We start from the raw sequence: 25,946 nt of genomic DNA, 5'->3' as shown, positions 1-25,946 counted from the left end.
ACAAGATTGCAATCGCTGCTCTATGTAAATCAGGGTGTATCTATGATTTGCTGCCAGGAATAAAAAAAGTCTTGAACTGATTGACAGGGATATTGTTATCTACTGGTTAGGATAAAAGATTTAAAATGAACGTGTATTAAGATTCAGAGTTCTTCCTTAACATGGACCCGCTGTAAAAGTGAGAAGCATGCCAGTTCTGTTCAGCAAATGTTTTAGTAGCTCCTGTGATTTCAAAGGCACAGTGTTGGCTGCGGAGTGCGAGATGAATAACTGCTGGTATTGAAGAGAAGCAAGATCTGTACCCAGTGGAAAGAGGAATGGGACGTCACGGTGTAGGGCAAACACAATGCAGGAACAACCCAGTGGAGCTTAAAATAATTTAATTCTGGCTGCCTGAGGTGTTTTTTTTTTTTTTTTTTTTCCTTAAATTTTATATTGGATGCCCTTTCTGCGTGTGCTAGGTTGCTTATTGGCGTAGAATCTGCGACCCTGTGAAATCTTTTTCATTCCCCATTTCTTCTTTTCCTTGCCAACTCGATCTCTTCAGCCGCCAGCACTGCCTTTGGAACAGTATCTATTGTGTGGGTGGCGGAACGCGGGGAAGCTATTTCTGTTCTAATTATGAGCACTGTTTTCGTAGGGGAAAAAGAGGGGGTGATAAGGCAGATCTGAGGCTGAGCTGCTGGCTGGGCGAGGATGCTCGGTGGAGGCGTTACTAAGGTTACTAGAGAGAGGACCGCAGGTGACAGGCGGGGTTTTTCTCTATAGCAATATACATTTTCCAATGAAGGACGTGGGCTGGGCAGTGCCACATTGTACTACATATTGGATTCCCTAGAGGAAAAAGGAGATGGCCCAAAGGAAAAATGAGGGACCAAAGCAGGGAGCCTCTGCTTCCTCTTCCGGGCCTTTTCTTCCGCCGTCTTTGTTTACCCCCGAGCCATTCTGGCTGCAGCACAGAGTCGGCGCGCCGGAGAACGGTGTCTTATCGATGTGACACGCCTCTGAGCCGGGCCGGAAGCGGTTCCCAGCCGGTACCCGTAGGGCCAGGCGTGCAGCGTGCGGTGACAGTGGCGCGGGCGGCGGCGCTGCGTGGCTCTGGAGGACCGGCGCGGACCTGCAGCGGCTCGCTGAGGCCGTGGCTCGTCGCTGCAGCTGTCAGGACTCTTGGGGGCGAACTTGCCAGACAGAGAAGAGCGGAAGGGAAGGGGTGTGTAAGGAGGGCCGTGGGCGTGTTTGATCTCAGAGAGGACTTTGAAACTGGTTCTTAGTAGTTGAGTCTCATTTTTATTTTGACAGATTCGGGAGGCAGCAGATGCCCTATTCTCGAGATTTTCTTAATTCCAGTCAGTTGATAGCATGATTTGAGTGAGAGCTTTTTAGTGAAGCTACTGGGTTAAGATAGCTCAAGGGATGGATGAAGCTGCCCGAGATAAAAAGAAATGTGGCGTCGGAGCAGAGAAGAGGTGTCTGGAATGAGGGGTCAAGATGATCTACTAGTTCCAGGTTCTACTAGTTTCAGGTCTTCCTGTACTAGGTACCGTCCCCAAACTATGTAAGCTTGAGGTTTGGGCTTCTTTACATAACCTCTATGTTAACCTTTACATAAGTGGGGAAGTAGGAGACGCGTCTGTGCCAGCCAGACCTTAGATTCTGCAACTGCTCCAGGCTCCACACTGCGGTTTTCCACCATCAATATATGAAGCACGTGAGGATGGATTAGAGGGTAGTAGAATTTGAACAGCCTTGATGAGATCTGCTAAAAGGTGTGACGTCTAGGTGTATAAGGCAATGATAGCTGTCGGTCAGGAAGAACTGTGGCTTGCAAACCTATGTCTCCAAAGCTTGGCTGTTGCCTTCTCTTTAGCATTTGGTGGGATAAGGAAGAGAGGTATATACTCACACGCCCAAGTTTGAAAATGGAGTTGCAGAGACTCACAGAATTTAATGATTTGACATAGCTACCTTATTTAACAGAATGACAAACAGAAGGTAGTCAAGAACGCAGACACTGGCTATCCTAGCTGTACTTGCCAACACAGATGCTAAAGTTAATGTCTCTTTACCTGGACTGGGTCCTTTCAGCAATAAAGATTGCAACCCACCTTTACCCCTATTAATGTGTGTTACGAATTCTGTACACTTACTGACACAAATACCAAAGCTGAAAAATATTATCACTTGACCTGGACTGGCTCCTTTCAGCTGCAGGAGTTGACTATTGATGATATACAGTAGTAAAATCATCTGTACCCTTGCTCATGTGTGTTCCAAACTCTGTGTAATGCTGGAGTCAGATGCCTTTTCAGGCACAACTGACAGCTGAAGCTTTTCAGCAATTCCAAGACTATCCATCGGAAAATAATAAGACTGACTAAGCCTAGGGGTAAGGAAACTTAGCTTAAGGAGACCTCAGCTAAAACTCATGCTTAAAAATTAAGGAAAAAAAATTTAATCAGTTGATAATGTACTGTTTACAAACACTAATTCTGGCAAGTTGTGCCTAATATTCCCAAGAGATTGTTGAAACTGGGGCCTTAAGAATCAAGTAGATTAGTTTAACTACATTTTCATTCCTAAAATGCAAGTACTTATTTTTAACTTGAAAAATCATAAGCTTTATAAAAGTGCTTATCACTGTGTCTATGACAAAGTAATAATATAGTCACCCAGTGCTTAATAAGAGAGACACTTAAATACATTTCTGCAGCTCCTTCATTGTTCAAACAGCAGAGAGTATGCTTCTACAATGGTACAGCCATCAAACACCTCTACTACAGACAGCCCCCAAACTAGTATCTTTCTAGACTATGAACGTATATAGCATGTTGTTGCAATTATTACTGTAGATAAGTGTAATGGTATTTGCACAGTTAGGCATAGCTACAATGTAGAAGGTATAGTTGAAGTACTAAGCAATAATTTGTATTTTCCTCCAGTGGTCTGTCTGTGGCTGAAACATCTCTAGGGGGTGTGGGGTGTGTGGCACAAATAAAAGTGATGCACTGTTGTCCCTTGCATGGAGTCGCTTTGCAATATCCAGGCTTAGGTTTCACTGGAAGGCCAGTGACTAATGTCCTTATTCTTCTTATTTCAAAGGGATTAAAGTGTTAGGTGGCTGCGTAGACCAGAGACCATGATCTGCCCAGCATGACTTGTAAAGCTTGTGGCTGTTTAAGATCACTTAACTCTCAGTCTTGTGTTTCCTGAGTATTTGGCAGCTCGGGTCCGCACGGCTGACCTCGCACTCCTTTGCAGATGCATGGGCATGGAGGCTATGACTCTGATTTTAGTGACGATGAGCAAGGCGGAGGCTCCAGCAAAAAGAGGAAGAAGTAAGTCTGTTGATCCATAGTTCACACTGTTTCTAGACGGACATGAAGTATAACTAAATCCTGGAAAGGGTTTGGATTGACTTTGCATATGGAAACAACTGCTGTAGCAAGTGAGGGTTTATTCATTGCACTGTAATAAATGGATTTCAGTTTGGAGGTAGTTGTGGGGAAAATGAAGTTTTGTTGTGAAGGAGTTTATTGAAAGGGATAGAGGGAAAAGGAAAGATTTCTCTATTGCATGTTTTTTTTTTTTGTTTTGTTTTGTTTTTTGTTGTTTGCTTTTTCATTTGTTAAGACTGTGTGTCTGCAAATGTCACAGCTTAAAGGAGGCTTGGTTGCTGTTTGTCTTCCCAGTGAGGTGCTCGTGGAGGATGAATTGTAATTCAGAACAGTTGTAATGTTGACTTGAATGAGCAGGTCAGAGTTGGCAAGACCAAGATCCTCTAGCATACAAAGCCTGGGCTTCACAAAGAGGACACATTTTTGTTGTTGTTGTCATTTTTGTTTCCTGAGACAGTTTTATTATTTAGTTCAGGCTATCCTGGAATTCCCTATATAGCCCAGGCTGTCCTAAGACACAGTCTTCTTGGTTTAGCTTTGAAAGTGCTGGGGTTCCAGGTATGAACTGCATGTCCAGCTGGAGGCTACATCTTCACAAAATTGCTGTGTTTAGGGCCATTGTCCTTAGCTTTCAGTGCTTTGAAATGTCATGGTATGTAGTAACAGGAGGGCTTGATTCGTAGTAGCAGGACTTAGAGAAGTTGGTTTATTATCCCATAGTGAGACTGATGTGTTATCACTAACTAGGAATGAACATTTTATAAAATCGGCAGTCTTTATCAATAACAGAAGAATAGTAATAATTATAGCAATGTATGTTTTTTAGATTTCTTTCTTTCTTTCTTTCTTTTTTTCTTCCTTCCTTCCTTCCTTCCTTCCTTCCTTCCTTCCTTCCTTTCTTTCTTTCTTTTAAAAGATTTACTTATGTTGTTTATATGAGTACACTGTAACTGTCTTCAGACACACCAGAAGAGGGCATTGGATCCTATTACAGATTGTTGTGAGCCACTATGTAGTTGCTGGAAATTGGACTCAGAACCTCTGGAAGAGCAATCAGTGCCCTTAACCACTGAGCCATCTCTCCAGCCCTGTGTTGTTTTTTTTTTTTTAGATTTTCATTAAGAAACATTGCTTTCTGGTCTGGGGGGGGGGGGTGTAACTAAGTTAGTGGAATGCTTGCCTAGGATATAGGACGCCCAGGTTCAGTCCCCAGTGCTGTGTAAAACAAAGAAAAGTGACACATGCCCTTTAGAGGCAGATTAAGGAGCATCAGGAATTCAGGTTTATCCTTGCTTGTGTAGTGATTTCCGGGCTATCTTGGGCTAGTGAGGATCCTCCCTCAAAAGAAATGATTTATGAATAGAATTTGAGCAGATTTAGTTGGGTACTGTGGTCTAGGGTTCTATGTATCCATATCAGTAAGGCTGTTTGTCTGTGGTCAGTGTCCTCTATAGTCAAACTTTCCTTTCCATATTTTTTACCTGTTAAATCTTCATTATCTCTCCTTTAGAGGTAAATAACTTAGGGTGGTAAATGATCAAGTCAGGAACTGAGCTAGGAACCTGCTGCTAAGAACTAGCCATTTTCTCTTATCTTTTCCATTTTATAAGTAGTAAATAAAATGAAGAAGCAAAATGTTTCATTAAAGATCAGAGACCCATTTTAAAGTTAAGTCCTTATTTCATGTTAGTTACTTTTCTAGTTGTGAGCCTGTTACCCGACAAGAAGAAACTGAAAGATTTGCTTTTGGTCAAGATTTAAGAAGGGGTACAGTGAGAAGGGGTTCCTATGGAGGCAGGGGCATGAAGTAGCTGGTCACATTGTGTCTACAGTCAGGAGGCCGAGAGCAGATATAAAGTGAGGCCGGGTTATAAAATGTCAATCCATCTGCAGTGATCCACTTCTTCCAGCAAGGCTCTGCCTTCCTAAGACAGCTGAGGCAGAGGTCACTGGCAGAATACCTGTCGAGCTGTCACAAACATGGGAAGAGTTAGACAGCATCCTTCAAGAAAAATTAACTTTTAACACTTTTTTTTTTTACTACACCAGGACAGTCGAAGATGAGTTGCTGCTTACAAAACCGTTTCAAAAAGAAAGGCATGGAAAGGTGGCCCATAAACAAGTCGCCGCAGACTTGCTCGACAGGTGTGGCGCTTTGGTGCTATGACGGACAGCCTTTGCGTTAAGCTCTTTTATAATCTCATAACCTGTGGGTTTCATTATGTTAATAAAATATGGGCATTTGAATTTACCTAAACTTCTTTTTTAAACAGGGAAGAAGCAAGAAATAGAAGGTTTCATCTCATAGCTATGGATGCTGTATCCTTTTTATAGTCCTATTTTCATAACTAATAGAATATTTTGCTTGTTATCCATGTTTTCTGACTTTTAAAAATCAAAATCTTGTCAAGTTAAGTAGACTAGTTTTATTTTTACAGGTTAGTAGTTATTGATATAGAAATTTACGATTTGAATTTTCAGGTGTAATTCTCTTTTGCTAATATATAGGAAAAACTAGAGGTAAAAATAATGAAATAAATACTAGTTGTGGTCTATTAATAGACTTTAAAGTCCAGGAACTTAAAAGGGTTCCCACCTGTTCTTGTCAGGCTTGCTCACTTCCCTTTACTGTTCTCGTCTTCTTGAATATCATTTTAATTCATCCCCTTCCTACCTGGCTCTTGACTACTTTAAATTTTCTGCAAAACTTCTGTTTTAAAATTAAGTGTGTCTGAGTGCCATCTCTATGTGTGCTGTTGCTCTGTTCCTCGGGTATGACTGAAGACTTGAGCTGTGAGTTAGACTGTCATGCACCGCTACTCGGGATGTTAGAGAACAGGAGAGGCCAGGCAAGACCTGAGTGTTCACTCCCAGGTCAGGACTGAAGAGAGGAAGCACCACACTAGAGTCATCTGATGCATTTTCACCTCATTCCTTTCCTTTAAGTTACTGTGTTCTAGATTTTTTTTTTTTAAAAATCTCTCTTACCTCCTAATCCATTGGAAACTTACCTTAGCTTAATGGTCTTATCTCCCATAAACATCTATACATATGTTCTCCCTTCTCTGACACTCTCATTGAGGGTGTTAGTGCACCTAGCGAGAATAAAAATATAGGTGATATGTTTCTGTCATGGTAGAGAGATCTCATGGCTGAGATGGTAGAGAACCCCAGTATTTTTGGGAAGTAGGCATATGTTTAGCTATAGGAGTAGTCACCATCTTAAAAGTTAGTGATTTTGCTAGGTGTGGTACACACCTTCAATCCCAGCATTCAGAAGGCAGAGGCTGGCAGATGTCTGAATTTGAGGCCAGCATGGTCTACATAGTGAGCTCCAAGCTAGCCAAGGCTACATAGTGTGACCCTGTCTAAAAAACAAAAACAACCAACCAACCAAACCCAAAAACCAAAATGTTAGTGGCTATCTTAGTTAAGGTTTCATAGTGAAGGGACAACATGACCAAGGCAAATCTTATAAAAGGAAAACATTTAATTGGGGTTGGCTTACAGTTCTAGAGGTTCAGTCCATTATCATCTTGGTAGGAATCATGGCAGCGTCCAGAGAGCCATGGTGCTGGAGGAGCTGAGAGTTCTACATCTGTCGTCTCCCACCCCCCCTCACCCCCCTCCCCGCCAACAAGGTTTCTCTGTGTAGCCCTGGCTGTCCTGGAACTCACTCTGTAGACCATGCTGGCCTTGAACTCAGAAATCTGCCTGCCTCTGCCTCCCAAACACTGGGATTAAAGGCGTGCGCCACCACTGCCCAGCTAACTTCTACATCTTGATCCTTGGGAAGCAGAAGGGGATTGATCTCCCACAAACAACCAGGAGGAGAATGTCTTCCAGACTGGGTCCAGCTTGAGCATAGGAGACCTCAAAGCCCACCTACATTGTGACACACCTTGTCCAACAAGGCTACATCTCCTCCAGCAAGGCGCACCTCCTAATAGTGCCACTCTCTATGGTCAAGCATTCAAACCATGAATATATGGGGGCCACCCCTATTCAGTCCACCACAGTAGTCTTTTAGAGTTGTAATTGTTTCAGTCTGTGTCTGATGGTGTTTTTAAGTTGCTAGCCTCACCACAATGTCTGGGGTAGAATAGGCAAAAAAAAAAAAAAAAAAAAAGAAAGGAAAAGGAAAAGGAAAAGGGAAAGAAAAAGAAAAAGAAAAAAAAGCCCGGGGAATGAATGTAGTTCAGTACACGGGCAGTCCCTGGTGTGCCTTTTAACCACCGACTTTCACAGGCTTGTATTTGTTACATATGATGCCCAAAGTGGGACTCGTTAGTTTAAAGAGTAGGGAGGAGGAATAGGTTTTTGTCTACTCCTTCTCCTGGAAGCCAAACTCTCACTGCCATTCGTGTTTTTGCTCAAGGAAAAGTTGTGTTAACCACAGCCCTGCCTGTTGCCTATGACTGCCTCATGTTACAGTAGCAGAGCTGAGCAGTAACGGCAGAAACCACTAGGCTGCGAAGCCTGTAAAATTTGTCTTCTAGCTCCTTACAGAAAAAAATTAGCATTTTTAACAGCTTGCCCGTTTAGTGGTAGTTGGAGAGTTCAAACCCAGGCCTTGAGGTGTTTGTCTACCTCCCCACTCAATTTCATGTTCTTATTAATAAGTACTCTAATTCTAATTATTAATAATTAGCATACACTGTGATTAGGGGAATTACTATGCCTATAAGGGTGTGGTCAGTGAGGTTGAGACAGTTCACCTTGCATGTGCTTGAGTATGGAGAGTGCTGCCTTGGTTTTAAAAGAAACACCAGGTGTTCATATATCTTGTTATTGTGCATGAAAAATATACATAGTTGTGTAGATTCTCTGAATATTAAAAAGAAAAGAAAAATCTTACTGTGGTTTATTTATTTCATTTTCTTTTCTATTTGAGACACTCTCTTACCCTAAGGCCCAGGCTGGCCAGGAAATCTTGTTGCTCCTCCTGCCTCCACCTCTTGAATGCTAGTACGATAGGTGTGAGCCACTACACCTCCTCTCTGACTTCTTCGGCGGTGGTGGCGGCTCCTCCTCCTCTTCCTCCTTCTCCTTCTTCTTCAGATTTATTTATTTCTTTCATGTATATGAGTACACACTATAACTGTACAGATATTTGTAAGCCTTCATCTGGTTGTTGAGAATTGAATTTAGGACCTCTGTTCACTCCGGTCAACCCTGCTCCCTCCGGTGGGCCCCACTCACTCTGGCCCAAACATTTATAGACTATGTTTGAACACTGTGGCAGTCTTCAGACACACCAGAAGAGGGAGTCAGATCTCATTATAGGTGTTTGTGAGCCACCATGTGATTGCTAGGATTTGAACTCAGGACCTTTGGAAGAGCAGTCAGTGCTTTTACCTGCTGAGCCATCTCACCAGCCTCTCTCTGGCTTCTTATGTTGTGTTTTATTTTTGAAACCTTAATGTTCATGGCATTTAATTTTATAAACATATCCTATTTTTATATACTTTATTATTAATTATTACATTGTATAACAGTAGAAGATAAATTTTAATTTTTTATCTTTAATTTAGAAGCCGCAGTTTATTTGTAATATTATTATTAGACTGAATAAAAGAATAAAGCTGTGTGCAGTCTAGAAGCAGACTAGAAAGCTCCCTCTTTCCCCTGGTGGTTATATATTTTTATCCCAAGAATAATGTATTCATGAAAAAGATTCCAAACATTTTAGGTAATACATGCTTGAAAGATTTTCAGCAGAAAGTGAAAGTCTGCTGTGTAGTTGTCGTACATGATTTACACATTTAAAAATGATAGACTCATACCATGCTTTCTTTTTATTTAATAGTATGTTACAGTGGAACAACTTCTGAACAGTTACAGAAGTCCTTAATGTTTTGCATTTCAGTATCAAAGGCACACCAAGTTTGTAAACGACTATATTTTGTACTATGGTGGCAAAAGAGAGGACTTTAAGCGGTTGGGGTAAGTATTGTCAAGTTCACATGGCACGGTAGGGCAAGTACAAATGATTTTCTAGGCCCTGTTGTAACTTTCTTGGCGACAGGAGCATTCTCATGATTGAACCAGGTGTGATGCTGGTAAGAGCAGTACACTTGAGCAATGCTTTGTGTCTTGTTGAATGAGACCATTGAAACGACGACACACTTAGACTATAGTGTCCAGGATTGCTTTTGCAAAATTAAAGCAATGTCCAAAAGACTCCCCAAATATAGGCTATTGCCGTTGCCCTGGTTGCTCCCTAGGCATTGAAGATAAGTCCTACTGCTGAGGACACCAGACACTTGACATAGGATTCAGATGACCTGAGATGTCTGACCTTAAAGCTTCCTTCCTAAGGGCTACCTTTCCTGGTACAATTGAAAAAGTAGCCAGGATGGGCTGGTGAGATGGCTCAGTGGGTAAGAGCACCCGACTGCTCTTCCGAAGGTCCAGAGTTCAAATCCCAGCAACCACATGGTGGCTTACAACCATCCCGTAACGATATCTGATGCCCTCTTCTGGAGTGTCTGAATACAGCTACAGTGTACTTACATATAATAAATAAATAAATCTTTAAAAAAAAAAAAAAAAAAAAAAAAAAAAAAAGAAAAAGTAGCCAGGAATTTGAGAGCAATGGAGAGGGTATCTGAGAGGGGTTGGAGGAAGAAAAGATAGGATAGAAGTGATGTAATAACATTTATAATCTAAAAAAGTAAACATGTTATTTAAAAAAAAAAGCAAGCAGGAAACTTCACATAAAAATTATTCCTGTGTCGAGGCTGTTGTCTTGCATGGATTCTTCTCTGATTTACTATCTGAGTAGGTAGGGCCCTAACGAATTTAACTATTATTTAATTTAATAGTTAAATTAGCTACCCCATTTCTATCTTCCCCTGTCCACTGAGCCCATACTGCTCAAATGTTTCTTCCACTTCCTAGCTGAGCATCTTTATTTTCCTCCTGCCTTTATTGGTCTTTATTAGTAACATGATGTAAAATCGCATATTACTGAGAGCTCGTTACTTGGATCTACTCTGAAACTTGTTCTCACTCACATTTCCTCACTCAGAGTCTGGTTGAGCTTCTGTGTCCTTGTTTTGGCAACAAAGCACCATCTGTATAACTGACCCACTGTAGGGTTGAGTGGATCTGCTTCTCTATGGAACTCACTCCTTTCTTGCAAGTTTTTCTTAAGTACCTTCTGAAAATATTGAATATTTTTTATATAAAAATTTCCAAATTGAAGTATACTTTTATTTATATTTTTATTCAAGTTTTTTCAAAACTTTCAGCAATGTTTAGCCTAAATTTGACTAATTTTAATTTTATATTAAATTAAAATTTTTATATTCTAGGGAGAATGATAAGACAGATCTGGATGTTATACGAGAAAATCATAGATTCCTTTGGAATGAGGAGGATGAAGCAGATATGACTTGGTAATTTTACTTGATTATTTATTTGTTGTGTGTGTGTGTGTGTGTGTGTGTGTGTGTGTGGAGGGCAGAGGACAACTTGTAAGAGGGGTTCTGTTCTTTCACCATGAGCTTCTCAGGGCTGAAACGCAGGTCATCAGAATTGGTGGCAGGAGCCTTTACTAATTAGAGTGTCTTGCCAGTCTGAGACTTGGTGATTTTAGCCAATAGCGTCTAATGGAACAAGTGTTATAGTCTTGTCTTTTTTATTCTATATGTGTGTGTGTGTGTGTGTGTGTGTGTAGGAACTCTTAGAGGCCAGAGGAGGGCATCAGATTGTCCAGATCTGTAAGTACAGGAGGTTGTGAGCCACCCAGCATGGGTGCTCAGATCTGAACTAAGGTCTTTTGAAAAACAACACATGCTCTTAACAACCCTGAGCCATCTCTCCAGCTCCAATATGTATTGTCTTAATCATCATTTATCAAGGTGTTCAGCTCTTTCATAGACAGTTTCTGAAGGATAGAAACCTACATTTATGACTCCTGATTCTGGTTTGCTTCCTTGGGTAATCTTTGGTAATTTAATTAACTTGTAATTGTTTGACCCAGTCTTCAAAAATAATTATGCTACTGTTTGTTGTCTTATAATAAGCAATTGTATGTTCCTTATAAAATGTTTTGAATAATTTGGAAAAACAAAATACATGAAAGTGGTTTTCAAAGTCAGACATCACTGAGGGTAATAAGTGAAGAGTAATTCTCCATCTCATTCTCTGAGAGCCGCCATTAACAAACAGGTCATCTCTAGACAGTCGTCACATCTGTCTATATTAGGCATCTCTTAGCATTAATATTTATAGCATATATGTATCACCTATTTGATATTTCTTCCAAGTAACAAACTGTTGTTGGATTTCTGAATATATAATACATACTTTTTATGAATTTAGGGAGAAGAGACTTGCAAAGAAATACTATGATAAATTATTCAAGGAATACTGCATAGCTGATCTCAGTAGATACAAAGAAAATAAGGTATGCCCTAGGAATATTTACAGCTGGCGCTCTTGTTCAACTACAGCATCAATTTTTATTAACTACCATGACCCACATTACTCTTTCCTGGCACTGATTTGAATCTGTTATCTTGCACTTTGAGTATCATTTTGACCACTTACCCTCTGTGGTCATGGGGTTTAAAGGGTCTATAGGATTTATGAAGGACAAGTGCTTTGTGTTTGTGAGATCATCTATAAAAGGCTAAAATTACACAGTTGGCAACTAGATTCCATCCGGGCTGTCATCTTGAGCCTCTAGTGATTAAACACTTTAGAATGATGTCTCATTTCATAGATCATGCTTTAAATCAGCAGTTTTTTGATTGATTGCCATTTATGGAGTGGCAGATACATTTTTTTTTCTACATAAATATTTCTATTTTGGTAAAATTAACTTTCAGTCAATGCTAATTAGTAGTGGCAGATTCCCATTTCCACATTACATCTTTAGTTAATATTAAAGCAATTTTTATTCCTAGCTCAACTTCCATTGGAACTAGAGAAGGTAATCCAAGAATGGATGATCTTCAGTTGGAAATGTTAAAAGGACTGAGTGGCTATTTGTATTCTACTAAGAAAAAAAATCCATTTATAAACAACTATCTAAAAGAAATTCTAAGGATTTCTTTTTATTTATTTATTTTGATTTCTTTAGTTTGTGAGTTGTTTTCTAGTTCTGTACAGACAGTAGCAATAATTACCTTGCATATTCCTGATACAAATCTATGTGGTTGGGGTAGACCAAAGACTTCTCAGTTCCTTACAAACTAGTTGTGAATGCTATTGCATAGCACTTGTCTGTACCAGCGAATTACCATAGTAACTAGTCTGGAGTCAGCACAACCACCTGGATGGAGTTGCTTGTAATTACTAGACAGTAAGCCAAGTCTGAAATACCTTTCTAGGCCCATGTGGCAAAGTAGATTGCCAGCCATGGATTTTTTTTTTTTTTAATGATACACTCCAGTATTTATCGAAATTGGACTGCACCCTCTATGGCTGCGGTCTCGATGGGTGTGATGGTGTATACCTGTGGTCTCATCACTTGAGGCAGTAGCAGGATTGTGAAGTCATGACTAGCTGAGGCTGCAGAGCAAGTTTTGAGGGAGATACTGTCTCAAAAAAAATGTAGTCTAGCTAAGGAGAACAGATAATTCACAAGAGTGTTTAAAGTCTCCATTTTAAAAATACTACTAGAATTAGGGAGCTGGAAAGATGGCTCAGTGGTTAGGAGTGCTTGCTGAGGAGTCATAAGGACCTGAGGACGAGAGTTTGGATTTCAGCACCCATGTAACAAGGCAGGCAACCACACATATGTAAATACACACACACACACACACACACCCTGTAGTAACAGCCTGGATGTAGTCAGAGATAGGAGGATCTCTAGGACTTGCTAGCCTCTATCCTAGCTCCCACTCCCAGCAAAATTGCAAGCCTGAGGGTCAGGGAGAGAACTTACTTCAAAGAATAGGTAAGGGTACGTTAGACACCTCAGACACTCTTCTGGCTCTCTTATGTGCATGCACTCGTGTGACTGTCTTTTTTTTTTCTTCCACTTTTTAAAATCTATTTAGAATATTAAACATGATAGAAGTAGAAGAAAATCTCTTATGAAGTTCTCTATGAAAGGAAATTGTGACAAGTTTCTGGTTAGACAGAAACTGTTCCATCTGCAAGGGAGAATACACAGCTTAACTGAATGAACTGGGTAGTGTTCCTTCTGTTTCTATTTTGTGGAATAGTTTGAAGAGTATTGGTATTAGGTCTCCTTTGAAGGTCTGATAGAATTCTGCGCTAAACTGTCTGGTCCTGGGCTTTTTTTGGTTAGGAGACTTTTAAAGACTGCTTCTATTTGTTTACAGGTTATGGGACTGTTTAGGTGGTTTATCTGATCCTGATTTAACTCTGGTACTTGGTATCTGTCTAGAAAGTTGTTCATTTCATCCAGATTTTCCAGTTTTATTGAGTTTAGGCTCTTGTAGTAGGATCTGATGATTTTTTAAATATCCTGGGCTTCTGATGTTATATCTCCCTTTTCATTTCTGATTTTGTTAATTTGAATACTGTCTCTGTGCCCTCTGGTTAGTCTGACTAAGGGTCAATCTATCTTTTGATTTTTCTCAAAGAACTAGCTCCCAGTTTTGTTGATCTTTGGATAGTTCTGTTTGTTTCCACTTGGTTGATTTCAGCCCTGAGTTTGATTATTTCCTGCCATCTACTCCTCTTGGGTGAATTTGCTTCTTTCTGTTCTAGAGCATTCAGGTGTGCTGTTAAGCTTCTAGTGTATGCTCTCTCCAGTTTCTTTTTGGAGGCACTCAAGTTATGAGTTTTCCTCTTACCAGTCCTTTCATTGTGTCCCATAAGTTTGAGTATTTTGTGCCTTTATTTTCATTAAATTCTAAAGTCTTTAATTTCTTTATTTCTTCCTTGACCAAGTGATCATTGAGCAGTGCATTGTTCAGCTTCCATGTATATGTGGGCTTTCTGTTGCTTTTATTGCTATTGAAGACCAGCCTTAGCCCTGGTATCTTCTGCACCTGAGATTCTCTCTTCTATCTCTTGTATTCTGTTGGTGATGCTTGCATCAATGTCTCCTGATCTCTTTCCTAGGTTTTCTATCTCCAGGGTTGTCTCCCTTTGTGATTTCTTTATTGTTTCTATTTCCATTTTTAGATCCTGGATGTTTTTGTTCAATTCTTTCACATGTTTGGTTGTGTTTTTTTCTAATTCTATAAGGGATTTTTGTGTTACATCTTTAAGGGCTTCTACCTGTTTACCTTTGTTCTCCTGTATTTCTTTAAGGGAGTTATTTATATCCTACTTAAAGTCCTCTATCATCATCATGAGATGTGATTTTAAATCAGAGTCTTGCTTTTCTGTTGTGTTGGGGTATCCAGGGCTCGCTGTGGTGGGAGAACTGGATTCTGAAGGTGCCAAGTAGCCTTGGTTTCTGTTGCTTCTGTTCTTATGCTTGCCTCTTGCCATCTGGTTATCTCTGGTGTTAGCTGGTCTTGCTGTCGCTGACTGTGGCTTGTCCCTCCAGCAAGCCTAGGTGTCAATACTCCTGGGAGACCAGTTCTTTCCTGGAGGAATTTAGGTATGGAGAGCTGTGGTACAGGGTTGGCTCTGGGGTACATTCAGAAACCAGAAGGATCCTGTCCCGGCTACTCCATGGTGTCCTGATTGATGGCTATGGGTGGGTCTCTCTTGGGCCAGAAATTTGAACAGAAATGGTGGTCTTACCTGTAATCATAGGTGTGTCGGCACTCCTGGGAGACCAGCTCTCTCCTGGCAGTATTTGGGTATGGAGCACTGTGGCACAGGATCAGCTCCTGGCACAGACAGAAACTGGAAGGATCCTGTCCCTGGCTGCTCCTCAGTTCTTGTGTCCTGAGGGCTCCAGGAGGGTCCCTCTGAGCAGAAGTGGTGACTATCTTAAGAAGAGTAATTTTGATAGATGTTATGTTTTGTTAGAACATGGTAACTGCATGTGAAAAGAAGATAGGTGATAATAAGAAACGAAACATGACTTGGGTTTGAGTGTGGAAATGAGAGAACAGGAAGTTTGGAGGGGCTATGTTTGGAACATGTAATAGCTCTGTGTTCTAGCATACCATGTTTGACATGTTGGAAAAAGTTTAGCTTACATCATGCTTCCAGAGTTAGGATGCGTTTTTCTCTTAGCTTCATTTACACAGATAGTACTTTATTCACTTTAATTAAGCAGGTCTTAATTAATTAGTTAATCAGTGCCTACTGTACATAGCAGAGCCTTAAGGCACGTCTAGTGACTCTTCCTTTGCTCTGTGTTCCTGTTCCTTTCTTTGAAAACTTTTCATGTTTGAGGCTGTATTTGAGTTCTATTGAGCCACTAGGAAAGGAGAAGTGGGATAAGAAAAAAGGAAAAACACTGCTTTAAATGAGCCAAAAGCTATTTTTCTTTTACAGAAAGTCCCAGTAGATCTGTGTTGCAGGAAGCAGGATTCAGGACCAAGCCCTGAGTAACTGCAGCCTGGATCCCATGAGAAGAACTGGGGTTGGGAAAGGATATAAGGAGACAGAGGTTACAAAGTGGGACAGTGTAGTCTCTTACTCCCCATAAGATTATAACTTTCCTCGTGATGGATAGTGCCCTGTAAAGCTTTATTTATTTTTGTTTTATGTATATCAATGTTTGCCTGCACATGTATGTGTACTGCATGGGTGTATTGTGCCTGTGGGGACCAGAAGAAGGTGTCAGATGCCCCCGTACTGGAGGAATAGATGGTTGTGATGCACTCTATGCATATTGGCAGTCAAACCCTGGTCTTCTGCAGCAGCACTAAGCGCTCTTTAACAGCTGAGCCATTTCTCCAGTCCTGAAATACAAGTCCAATAAGTAGTTCCTTAAATAGATGAATGAATGAAAGAAAAGGCTTGGAAAACTCTTGCTAGTAATACAGTTGACTTTGTGCTTCAGTAGACACTGCAAGACAATGTGGGATGGCATGTAATCTCTAGACACAGATATACACTAAAGCATAAAATGAAAGGGAGTCACTTTAAAATTTTTACTTCCTTTTTTTGATACTTATTTATTCTACTCCCCCCCATAGACATGGGGAATTTTATTTTTATTTGCATTTTAACTAGAATGTTTTGACATTTTTTTGAATTTTTGTATGAATTTAAGATATAAATTTGAAAAATTAAGAAATGGATGATTTAAAACTTGAATATTAATAAGAAATTGAATGTTTTATCTGAATTATTTATATTTTTCCCCTTTAAAAAATGTGTATGGCTGTTTTGCCTGCATGTCTATCTGTGTACCACATGTGTGCAGTGCCTGTGGAGGAAGGAAGATGTCAGCTCCTCTGAGCTAGAGTTGTAGGTAGTTGTGAGCCACCACATAGGGGCTGAGACTTAAGCCTGGTCGTCTGCAGTAGCAGCCAGTGCTCTTACATACCGAGCCATCTCTCCAGCCTTCTGAATTCTCTCGTAGTACACTGAGTCTCAGGGTTAAGATATTGAAGTAATACCCTTGGCCATAACCACAGCCCCTGTTCTTGTTAATACTGTATACTACGCATAGATGTTATATGCAGATGTTATCCTGTTCTTGTTAATCTGTATACTACGCATAGATGTTATATGCAGATGTTATCCTGTTCTTGTTAATCTGTATACTACGCATAGATGTTATATGCAGATGTTATCCTGTTCTTGTTAATACTGTATACTATGCATAGATGTTATACGCAGATGTTATCCTGTTCTTGTTAATACTGTATACTATGCATAGATGTTATACGCAGATGTTATCCTGTTCTTGTTAATACTGTATACTACGCATAGATGTTATATGCAGATGTTATCCTGTTCTTGTTAATCTGTATACTACGCATAGATGTTATATACAGATGTTATCCTGTTCTTGTTAATACTGTATACTACGCATAGATGTTATATGCAGATGTTATCCTGTTCTTGTTAATACTGTATACTACGCATAGATGTTATATGCAGATGTTATCCTGTTCTTGTTAATACTGTATACTACGCATAGATGTTATATGCAGATGTTATCCTGTTCTTGTTAATACTGTATACTACGCATAGATGTTATATACAGATGTTATCCTGTTCTTGTTAATACTGTATACAACGCATAGATGTTATATACAGATGTTATCCTGTTCTTGTTAATACTGTATACTACGCATAGATGTTATATGCAGATGTTATCCTGTTCTTGTTAATACTGTATACTGTGCATAGATGTTATATGCAGATGTTATCCTGCCTCAACTCCTGTAGATTTTAGGTATTTTAAAAGTCATTTTTAACAGAAGTTGGTAATTGTCAGGAGATATCCTTAAGTTCTGTAAAAAGAGAAAAAGCCATCACACTGATAGTTAAGTTTATTTTTCAGGCTGAAAACGTCACCAACCTTGGCTTTGTGTTTAGATTTGTACATATATTAATTTAAAATTTGAATTTACATTTATTTTATATAAATGTACTTTTTTTTTTTTTTTAACCAGTTTGGATTTAGGTGGCGAATAGAAAAAGAAGTAATTTCAGGAAAAGGTAACTTTTTAAAAATTTTTACTTTCTAATTGATCACAGTTTACTTTGTTATATAGAATTGAAATCACCAGGTGAGAATTTTTTCTTATAAAAATAAAGTTTGGGAAAAATGTATTTCTGATATATATGTTGTTAGCAAAGATCAGAATTTAATGCTTTCATGACTTCTTTAGAATTTGGTCCTTAGAATATTTGAGGATATGTGGACAATGTTTTAAGAATTAAAGATTTAGTAACAAGGAACAAGTGCTTGATTATCAATTATAACAAAATATTGATAGTACTGCATTCCAACAAAAATCATTATTTTGAAGATGTTAAATATCATTCGTGAACCCAATAGAGTTGCACTCCAGCTCCAGGGATCGGGAGCCCTCTTCTGACCGCTCCCGGCACCGCGCCTGACGTGCACGGATATGAGTGGCAGGGGTGTTTTCTGTGACTGATAAAGGCTCTGTAGAGGGGAGGGAAAGGGGATGAATTTAAAGCAGCTCTCTTTTGGGTCAGTGAGGCGGTTGGTGGCTAAGGACAGGTGCCACACCAGCCTAGCAACTTCATTTCAATCCCTCAAGCTAGAGTTAAAGGAGAGAACACACTCAACAGAATTGTCCTCTGAACTCTACATGCATGCACGCGTGTGTGCTCAAGCACACACACACATGCCGTGCACACACAATATTAAATATACTTTTTGGGTTTTGTTTTTCAAGACAGGGTTTTTCCGTGTAGCCCTGGCTGTCCTGGAGCTTGCTCTGTGAATGAGGCTGGGCAGGAACTTGATCCTCCTACCTCTGCTTCCTGAGTGTTGAGATTAAAGGTGGGCACCACTGCCACCACCATCCCCAGCTCCCTATCCCCCTACTCTCCCACCCCCAGCTAAGTAAACATTTTAAAAAATAAGGCAATTCAAAAGTTTTCTTAAGGTCATGTTTTATTTTGTATCTTTACCTAAAATTATGAGATATCTGAGATGTCACTAGTAAAAATATCTGTATTAATTTTGTCAAGTGAAATTTTTAGGAGAGTATATAAAACTGCTTTTAAAAAAATGGCAGGCTGCCGGCCGTGGTGGCGCACGCCTTTAATCCCAGGGAGGCAGAGGCAGGCGGATTTCTGAGTTCGAGGCCAGCCTGGTCTACAGAGTGAGTTCCAGGACAGCCAGAGCTATAAAGAGAAACCCTGTCTCGAAAAACCAAAAAAAAAAAAAAAAAAAAAAATGGCAGGCATTCTCTAAGTTCTTAAATGAATATAGGACTAGTGGGGAAGCAGAGAACAAGCTGTTGCTCTGTTAAAACAGTGTTGTGCTTGCTGTTTAACAGACATTACTAAACATGCTAAACATGCTTAATTAATTAGCTTTTCATTTGGGATAACTTGTACAATAATTCTGTGACTTCCTTACATACTTCATGGCATGACATGTATGTATACACACAATAGATAGATAGATGCATACATACATACATACATGCATGCAGAAAGTGTGTTTTAAGTTCAAGTCGTCCTCTGCTACATGATAAGCTTGAGGTTAGTCTGGGGCACATATGCTAGATCCTGGTGCAGACGACTGAGTTACAAATCAGCCTTTGGATGCTGATGTTAGAGTTTCATTTTGGCAGTCTTTTGCATTTTATGAAAAAGAATTTATGGTTTCTATTTGTTACTCTTGGTGCAAATTATTGTGGTGGAAATTGTTCTTTGTATAAATCATTTTTATTTTCTCTTTCTCTTTTTCTGCCAAAATAGTTTTGAGTTGTGCTTATGTCCAAATCATTTTTTTGTCCTTAGAAGTTTTTAGATAGAATTTTATGTAAATGATATATTTGAAAACATTAATTTAACATTTAGCTAAATACTGAAAGGACTGACATCTAAGAGCATGTCTTTTGGGAAATGATCTCTTTCAGGGTTTTAGTTAGTACACTTACTATTTCACTTTCTAAAGTGTAAGATTCTCTAATATGGACTCACTAAAATTCTACTTAAATAAACAGTTTACCAACAGGAATTGTGTGCCAGCTTTTGTTTTAAGAGTTCAGCTCTTTAGCTTGGTCCGGTGGCACAGTCTCATGGTCCCAGCTACCCTGGGGATGTTTGCAATTCAGTCCTGACCTTTAGAACAAGTTCTAGGCCAGCTTAGGCAATGTGGCAAGCAAGCAAGAAATAATAATAGTGTTTTTGTTTGTTTGTTTTAAGACTTAATGGTAAAACAAACACTTTGCATGCACGAGGTCCTGGGTTCAGTCCCCACTGTAGAAGGAAAAAAGCATCTCTCTGATTTCATATTTCAATACATGCATGCTATAGTTATTGTGGTCATCATTTTTCATGCTGACTTTGTATTGAATTTATTATATTTATTTTATAATTTTTAAAGGAAAATTTTAGAGGTAATAGGTTCTTGTAGGTGACTCCTATCATGTACTGTGGGTGACAGTCCTTTTCTTTTGCAGGCCAGTTTTTTTGTGGAAATAAATGTTGTAATGAAAAAGAAGGCCTGAGGAGCTGGGAAGTCAACTTCGGTTACACTGAGCACGGTGAAAAGAGAAACGCACTTGTTAAATTAAGTAAGACGTGTTCAGTGGATTTCTTCCAAATTTACCTTGAATTTAGAACTGAAAAAAATGTATGTACTATTTAATTTTAAAAGATTTGGTATATTTTCCTGAAAGTATACTTTTTCCCTGTAGTTTCCCCAAACCTCAAATAAAATTTGAATCTAAAGTCTTTAGCATTATGGAAGCGCTTTGATAAGACAATTCTAATGTCAGATTTCAGCTGGTAACTTGTAGAGTCATCTGTTACAAGCTTGAGGATGGCACTAGATTAGGAGTCTAAGTCAGAGTATCAGAAAGGCAGTGTAGACCTCACATCTGATTGTGTAGCCGTAATTATCAGCAATAAATACATTTTCTTTCTGACAGTGAGTGAAGATTTTGGAAAAATATCCTTTTAAAAAAGTTTTTACGTAACTAACTTAATATTAATTTTACTTAATAATGAGTTTCACTATGTCATTTTCATGTATGTACACACACACACACACACACGTACACATATGCTATTTACTCTCTCTTGTCCCCTCATACACTGATCCCCTTTTTCTTCCTCATTAGTCCTCATGTGTGTGTCTGTGTGTGTCTGTGTGTGTGTGTGTGTGTGTGTGTGTGTGACCCAATAAGTGTAGTTAGGGTTACTTACGAGGTGAGGGATTATTTACAGGACCCACTTACCAGTTGCTCTACACCTGAAGAAATCTTCAGGAGTACAGAGTCTCACGAATCTCCCCCAACTCCACAATGATGGACTGTTCATGCATTTAATAGTCTGAAGGTTTTATACAAGTAATCACAGCTGCTGAGAATTCAAGGCTGTAGTAGTTATGTCATGCTCAGAGGACAGAGTTATGTGACGCACTGTGCTACCTCTGGGTCTTCTTTTTTCTTTTTTTCTTCTGCTTTCTCACTGTAGATGTTCCCTGAGCCTTGGAGGCTCTAATATAGGTGCCCTAGTAAGAGCTGAGCCAGTTATTCTCAGCACTTGGACTAGTTATGAGTCTCTGCACTAATAACTGCACTCATAATTGTCTCTCACTGCAAAAAAGTTGAGCCTAGCACCATTCTGGGTAATTAGGAGACTATTTGACAACCACACCAGACTATTTAGGAAAGCAGTAGCAATAGCTTCCATACTAGGACCAGCCACAAGCCCGTGACCAGATTTGGAGTAAGATTTCCAGTACTTCATGTGGACTTCCTCCTGTAGAGTGAGCCTTAAATACCATCCAGAGTAGTTGGTTACCCCATAACAGTCATGCCACTATCACACCAGTGGGCAGGCACATCTTGTCTGGGAGATGGGTTGTCTAACATGAAGGATTCGTGGCTGAGCAAGACCATTGATGACAACTCTCCCAGAACCCCCTGCACAGTACCTTCTGGCACTGTGAAAGCTAATCTCTAGAGAGGAAGCTTCCAGCTCCATTTCCTTTGTCTCTCACACAAGCAAAGCATATGGTATCTTCAATTGCGCTGTCTCCTCTGGCTTCTAATGGGCAACTAATGGCCCTAGCACCAGTCAGTGTTGTTTAAAAGTATAGAGATGAGCTAGTGACATGGTTCAGTGGGTGAGGTACCTGCTACCAAGCTTGACATCTTGAATTTATTCCCTGGAGCCCACAATGTGGAAGGAGACAACAGACCATGTAAACTGTCCTCAGACCTCCATACACTCATCGCACTCACTGTGGTGCATGCACATCCCCTCGCCACAAAGTAAATACCATGTAATTAGGAAACAGTGTAGAGGGACTGGAGAGATGGCTTAGAGGTCAGGAGCATTGGCTGCTCTTGCAAATGACCCAGGTTTGATTTCCGTAGCCACATGATGATTCACAGCCACCTGTAACTCCAGTTCCAGGGGAGCCAGTACCCTCTTGGCCTCCACAGTGAGCCTGTATGCACATGTCCAGGCATGTGTGTAGACAAAACACTCATACATATAACTTTTAAAAATAAAGAAAAAGATTAGAGATAAATGTTACTTTGAGTGTTGTTCTCTCTGAGTTTCTCAACATTGCTCATTTAAGACCAGGTCTCTTGCTGAACCTAGAGCTCACCAGCAGACAGCAGTTGCCTATAGCCATGGTTTACAGTGTTACCCTGCTCTTTTTTAAAATTAGTTTACATCTTTCAGTTGCTTGCTTGCTCCCTCCCTCGCTCCCTCCCTCGCTCTCTCCCTCCCTCGCTCCCTCCCTCCCTCCCTCCCTCCCTTCCTTCTTCCCTTCCTTCCCTCCTTTCTTCCTTCCATTTATGACCATCAGCTTTTCTGGCTCTGTAATAAATCTTCAGAGTTTCAGTCTCCTCCTGATAGTACAGATTGGTTTCTGTGAGCTCCTCCTGATAGTACAGATTGGTTTCTGTGAGCTCCTCTTAGAAGCACCTGTCTGGAAAAGTCAGCCAGTTTGGAATGAGACTAGGGAAAAGAAGTTTTTATAGTGGATTCTCTTTCTGTTTACTTGAAAGTTTTTAACACTTCAGAGGAGATGGCTAAACCCAAATAATAATCATCATCATCATTATCATTATTATATACATATTATTACATCATGTTATATTAAGAGAGATCTTTGATGTCAGATACTAATTTTGTCTATGAAACACAATGGATAAAACTTTTTCTAACGTACCTTTAAAACAACATTTTCATATGTAACAGGGCTGACACATATATAAACTCACAAAGACAGCATATATAAGACCAGCACAAGTTCAAACCAGATAGAATCCCAGCACCTACATGGGAAAGTGGGTACATTAAGCAGGAAGAAGTTTGTGATTGGTAGCTGCTGGGAAAAGGAAAAAAATAAGTTTTCTTTAATGAGTGATACTTTTTTTTTTCAAAAGAGAGAGAAAATATGAATTGGGGTGGATAGGGAGGGGGATCTTGGAGGAACTGAGGGAAGGGAGAGAGTATGATCAAATATATTGTATGAAAAAAAATTCTCAAACATTGTAATATAATTTTAGATATACTGTTAGATTATTTTCTTTGTATTATTTCCTGTGTATAGTAAGGGATAGAAAGAACATGGGAAATTATAATTAAAATATATAGAGTTGCAATATAATTACACGGATTCAGAAGCTCAGTGGTATATTTTTTCTCTTTTAGGATTATGCCAAGAATGTTCCTTTAAATTAAATTTTCATCACAGGTAATTTTTTTCTTTTAAAATATCATTTTTAATGTTTAGTAACTTAGGCCATACTCATTTTATCACACTGAGTGTCTAAATCTCAATTTGGAAAATGGATTTGTTTAGAACATAGAGCATCATTGTATGATCCATGGAATTGGAGATTCACTCTGCCCTCATCAAGCCAAGCAAGTTTATATGTAAAGGTCTGTGTGGGGCGATAGATGCCTGTTGTTAATTTGGAGCCAACGACTAGACACTGTAATAGTCCTAGAAATGATATTATAAAGCTGGCTGCATAAACTGGAGCATGCGTGCATGCCTGCCTGCGTGAGTGTGTGCCCACGCGTTTCTTAGGCAGCTAAAGGAGGACACTGAGTGTTGTGCTCTCTGTCTTTTCCCCCGTTACTCACTTAAAACAAGGTCTCTGGTTAAACCTGGAGCTTGCCATTTTTGACTAGTCTGACTGGTAAGCCCCAGCAATGTTCTTGTCTTTGGTCTCCACCTTCCTGTCCCTAAGCACTGAGATTATTGGCGAACATGGTCACAGCTGACATTTATGTGGTTCTTGGGATTCAGATTCAATTCCCCGTGTTTGCATTGCAGACTCTCTTACCCAGGCATCTTTAAGTCATCTGGAGTGTGTCTGCTATGTTGAATTAGGAGTGCCACTGGTCTGCACCATGCCTTTCATGTGAGATCATTGGTCTTGGTTTTATTTTATTATTTGCTTGTTTTTTGTTTTGCTATTTTGTTTCGATTTTTAGGAAGACTGCCTTCAGTTCATAATGCCTCTGAGGCTAGCCTCACATTTGTGATTCTCCTGTCTCAGCCTCTTGAGTGCTGGCTGGGGTTATAGGCCAACACCCGGCTTATTAAGTTTAGGAATAAGCATGTCTACATTGTGTTCTAGCTACTACAAATAAACAGTACATTTTCAAAACCAGCAGGATTTTTTATGTTACTAGAATGGCCAGCCCAAACCTTAATTTCCTTTTTCTGTTAGTGATGCTGAGAGATTGAAGGTATTTTGTGACTTTCCCTTTTGAGTGACATTTCAGAATTGAAATGACTTTGATAAAAGAACAAATAGGATTAATGACTATGCCCGCATGAAAGCATCTGCATGGGTATCTTAACCAGAAGTCAGCTGAGCAAATATTTGAGAGCTGTTTTTCCAGGTTTCTTTCCTTAAGCAATTAAGATGAATTGTTTTCACCTGCTGTACTGACCAGCAGCTGTTGTTCTAAATCTGGCCTAGAAAAGGTAAAGCCAGAGCACTAGGAAGGTAAACTAGGAGCTGTCTAACGTTGACATCGGAGTTCAGAGTACGTACTTTTAGCTCCATCCCTGGATATGTTTACTATGGTCTCTGTTCTGAGAGGAGAGCATCCTCTCTCTCATGTGAATTAGATCCATTATAGCCCTTGCTTCTCCAGTGCTCACTGGATATGAGTTACGTGCTAGGAAAGGGAGTGGACATAAAAAGTGCACTGTTTGTGTAGAGAATTTACAAAATAGCTCTTTGTGTCTGTTTAGGCTTTATCATCTTACAGAATTATCTTAATTTATATATCGACCTAAAATATTTGCATACTCTAGCATGGCAGTGGTGGCACATACCTTTTCTCCCAGCACTCTGGAGACAGACACAGGTGGATGAACCTCTGTGAGTCCAGCCTGGTCTACAGAGTGAGTTTCAGTACAACTAAGATTATATGGGGATACCGTATCTCAAAAAAATAAGGAATAAAAAAAAATTACATACTCTTTCAAGGTTCCTTATGATATACATTCTATGGACTTTAACTGTTTTCTTTAATTCAAACATTTTTATGGAATCTGTTGAAAAAATTAACTTCAGTATTATGTTGTTTAACATGAAGGAGAAAAGAAATCAAGTCAACAAAGAAAAAGTCTAAAACCACGCCTGAGTGTGACGAGTCACCTCGTAAGAAATCCAGATCGCCACCTTCAGAGGAAGCTTCCAAGGGGAAGGATGAAGGTAAGAGAGGACTAAGAGCTGCTCATCTCGAGTGTGAGATACAGACGGCCACGGCACTGGTCAGAATCCATCTGGGGATGTGCTTAGAGGTCTCTTTTAGAGCAACTGAAAGCGAAGTGGTCAAGAATTCAGATGTAAATTTATAGTCGCTTGTAGCCTGTTAAGAACAGAACTGGTTTTGGTTCCTTTTGGGGCATACCCTATAGTATTATATAACGCTGCAAGCAGTGTTCGGCTCCTGGCTGTATCCAAGCCATGTTACTTGGCTAAGACACGGACTCTCCTGGGCTTACCTTCTCCATGTATGTTGGGGTAGTGTGAACACCTGCCTGCA

The 25,946-nt window shown here is 39.8% G+C and overlaps 1 protein-coding gene across 5 annotated transcripts in view; it reads left to right on the top strand.

Annotated features, from left to right (window-relative positions):
* The first annotated feature begins 541 nt into the window (after positions 1-541).
* Positions 542-25,946, top strand: part of Fra10ac1 (FRA10AC1 homolog (human)) — a 36,154-nt gene continuing 10,749 nt past the window's right edge. The window contains exons 1-11 of one of the 5 annotated variants that reach the window (XM_006527335.4): positions 542-742; positions 3,259-3,335; positions 5,445-5,540; positions 5,669-5,714; positions 9,265-9,341; positions 10,715-10,798; positions 11,727-11,811; positions 17,864-17,909; positions 20,363-20,476; positions 23,583-23,625; positions 25,494-25,612. In XM_006527335.4, the coding sequence (XP_006527398.1) occupies positions 3,259-3,335; positions 5,445-5,540; positions 5,669-5,714; positions 9,265-9,341; positions 10,715-10,798; positions 11,727-11,811; positions 17,864-17,909; positions 20,363-20,476; positions 23,583-23,625; positions 25,494-25,612 (787 nt within the window). In that variant the 5' untranslated portion in view covers positions 542-742. Of the gene's footprint in view, positions 743-850; positions 1,211-3,099; positions 3,336-5,444; positions 5,541-5,668; positions 5,715-9,264; positions 9,342-10,714; positions 10,799-11,726; positions 11,812-17,863; positions 17,910-20,362; positions 20,633-23,582; positions 23,626-25,493; positions 25,613-25,946 lie in introns of those variants that run through there. The other 4 variants (NM_001081075.2, XM_006527334.2, XM_017318291.2 and 1 more) reach the window with 4 other exon arrangements.

This window comes from Mus musculus, chromosome 19, assembly GCF_000001635.26.
Source record: "Mus musculus strain C57BL/6J chromosome 19, GRCm38.p6 C57BL/6J".
Classification (NCBI taxonomy): Eukaryota; Metazoa; Chordata; class Mammalia; order Rodentia; family Muridae; genus Mus; species Mus musculus.
The sequence above is the reverse complement of the archived record's forward strand: the minus strand, read 5'-3'. Positions and strand labels throughout refer to the sequence as shown.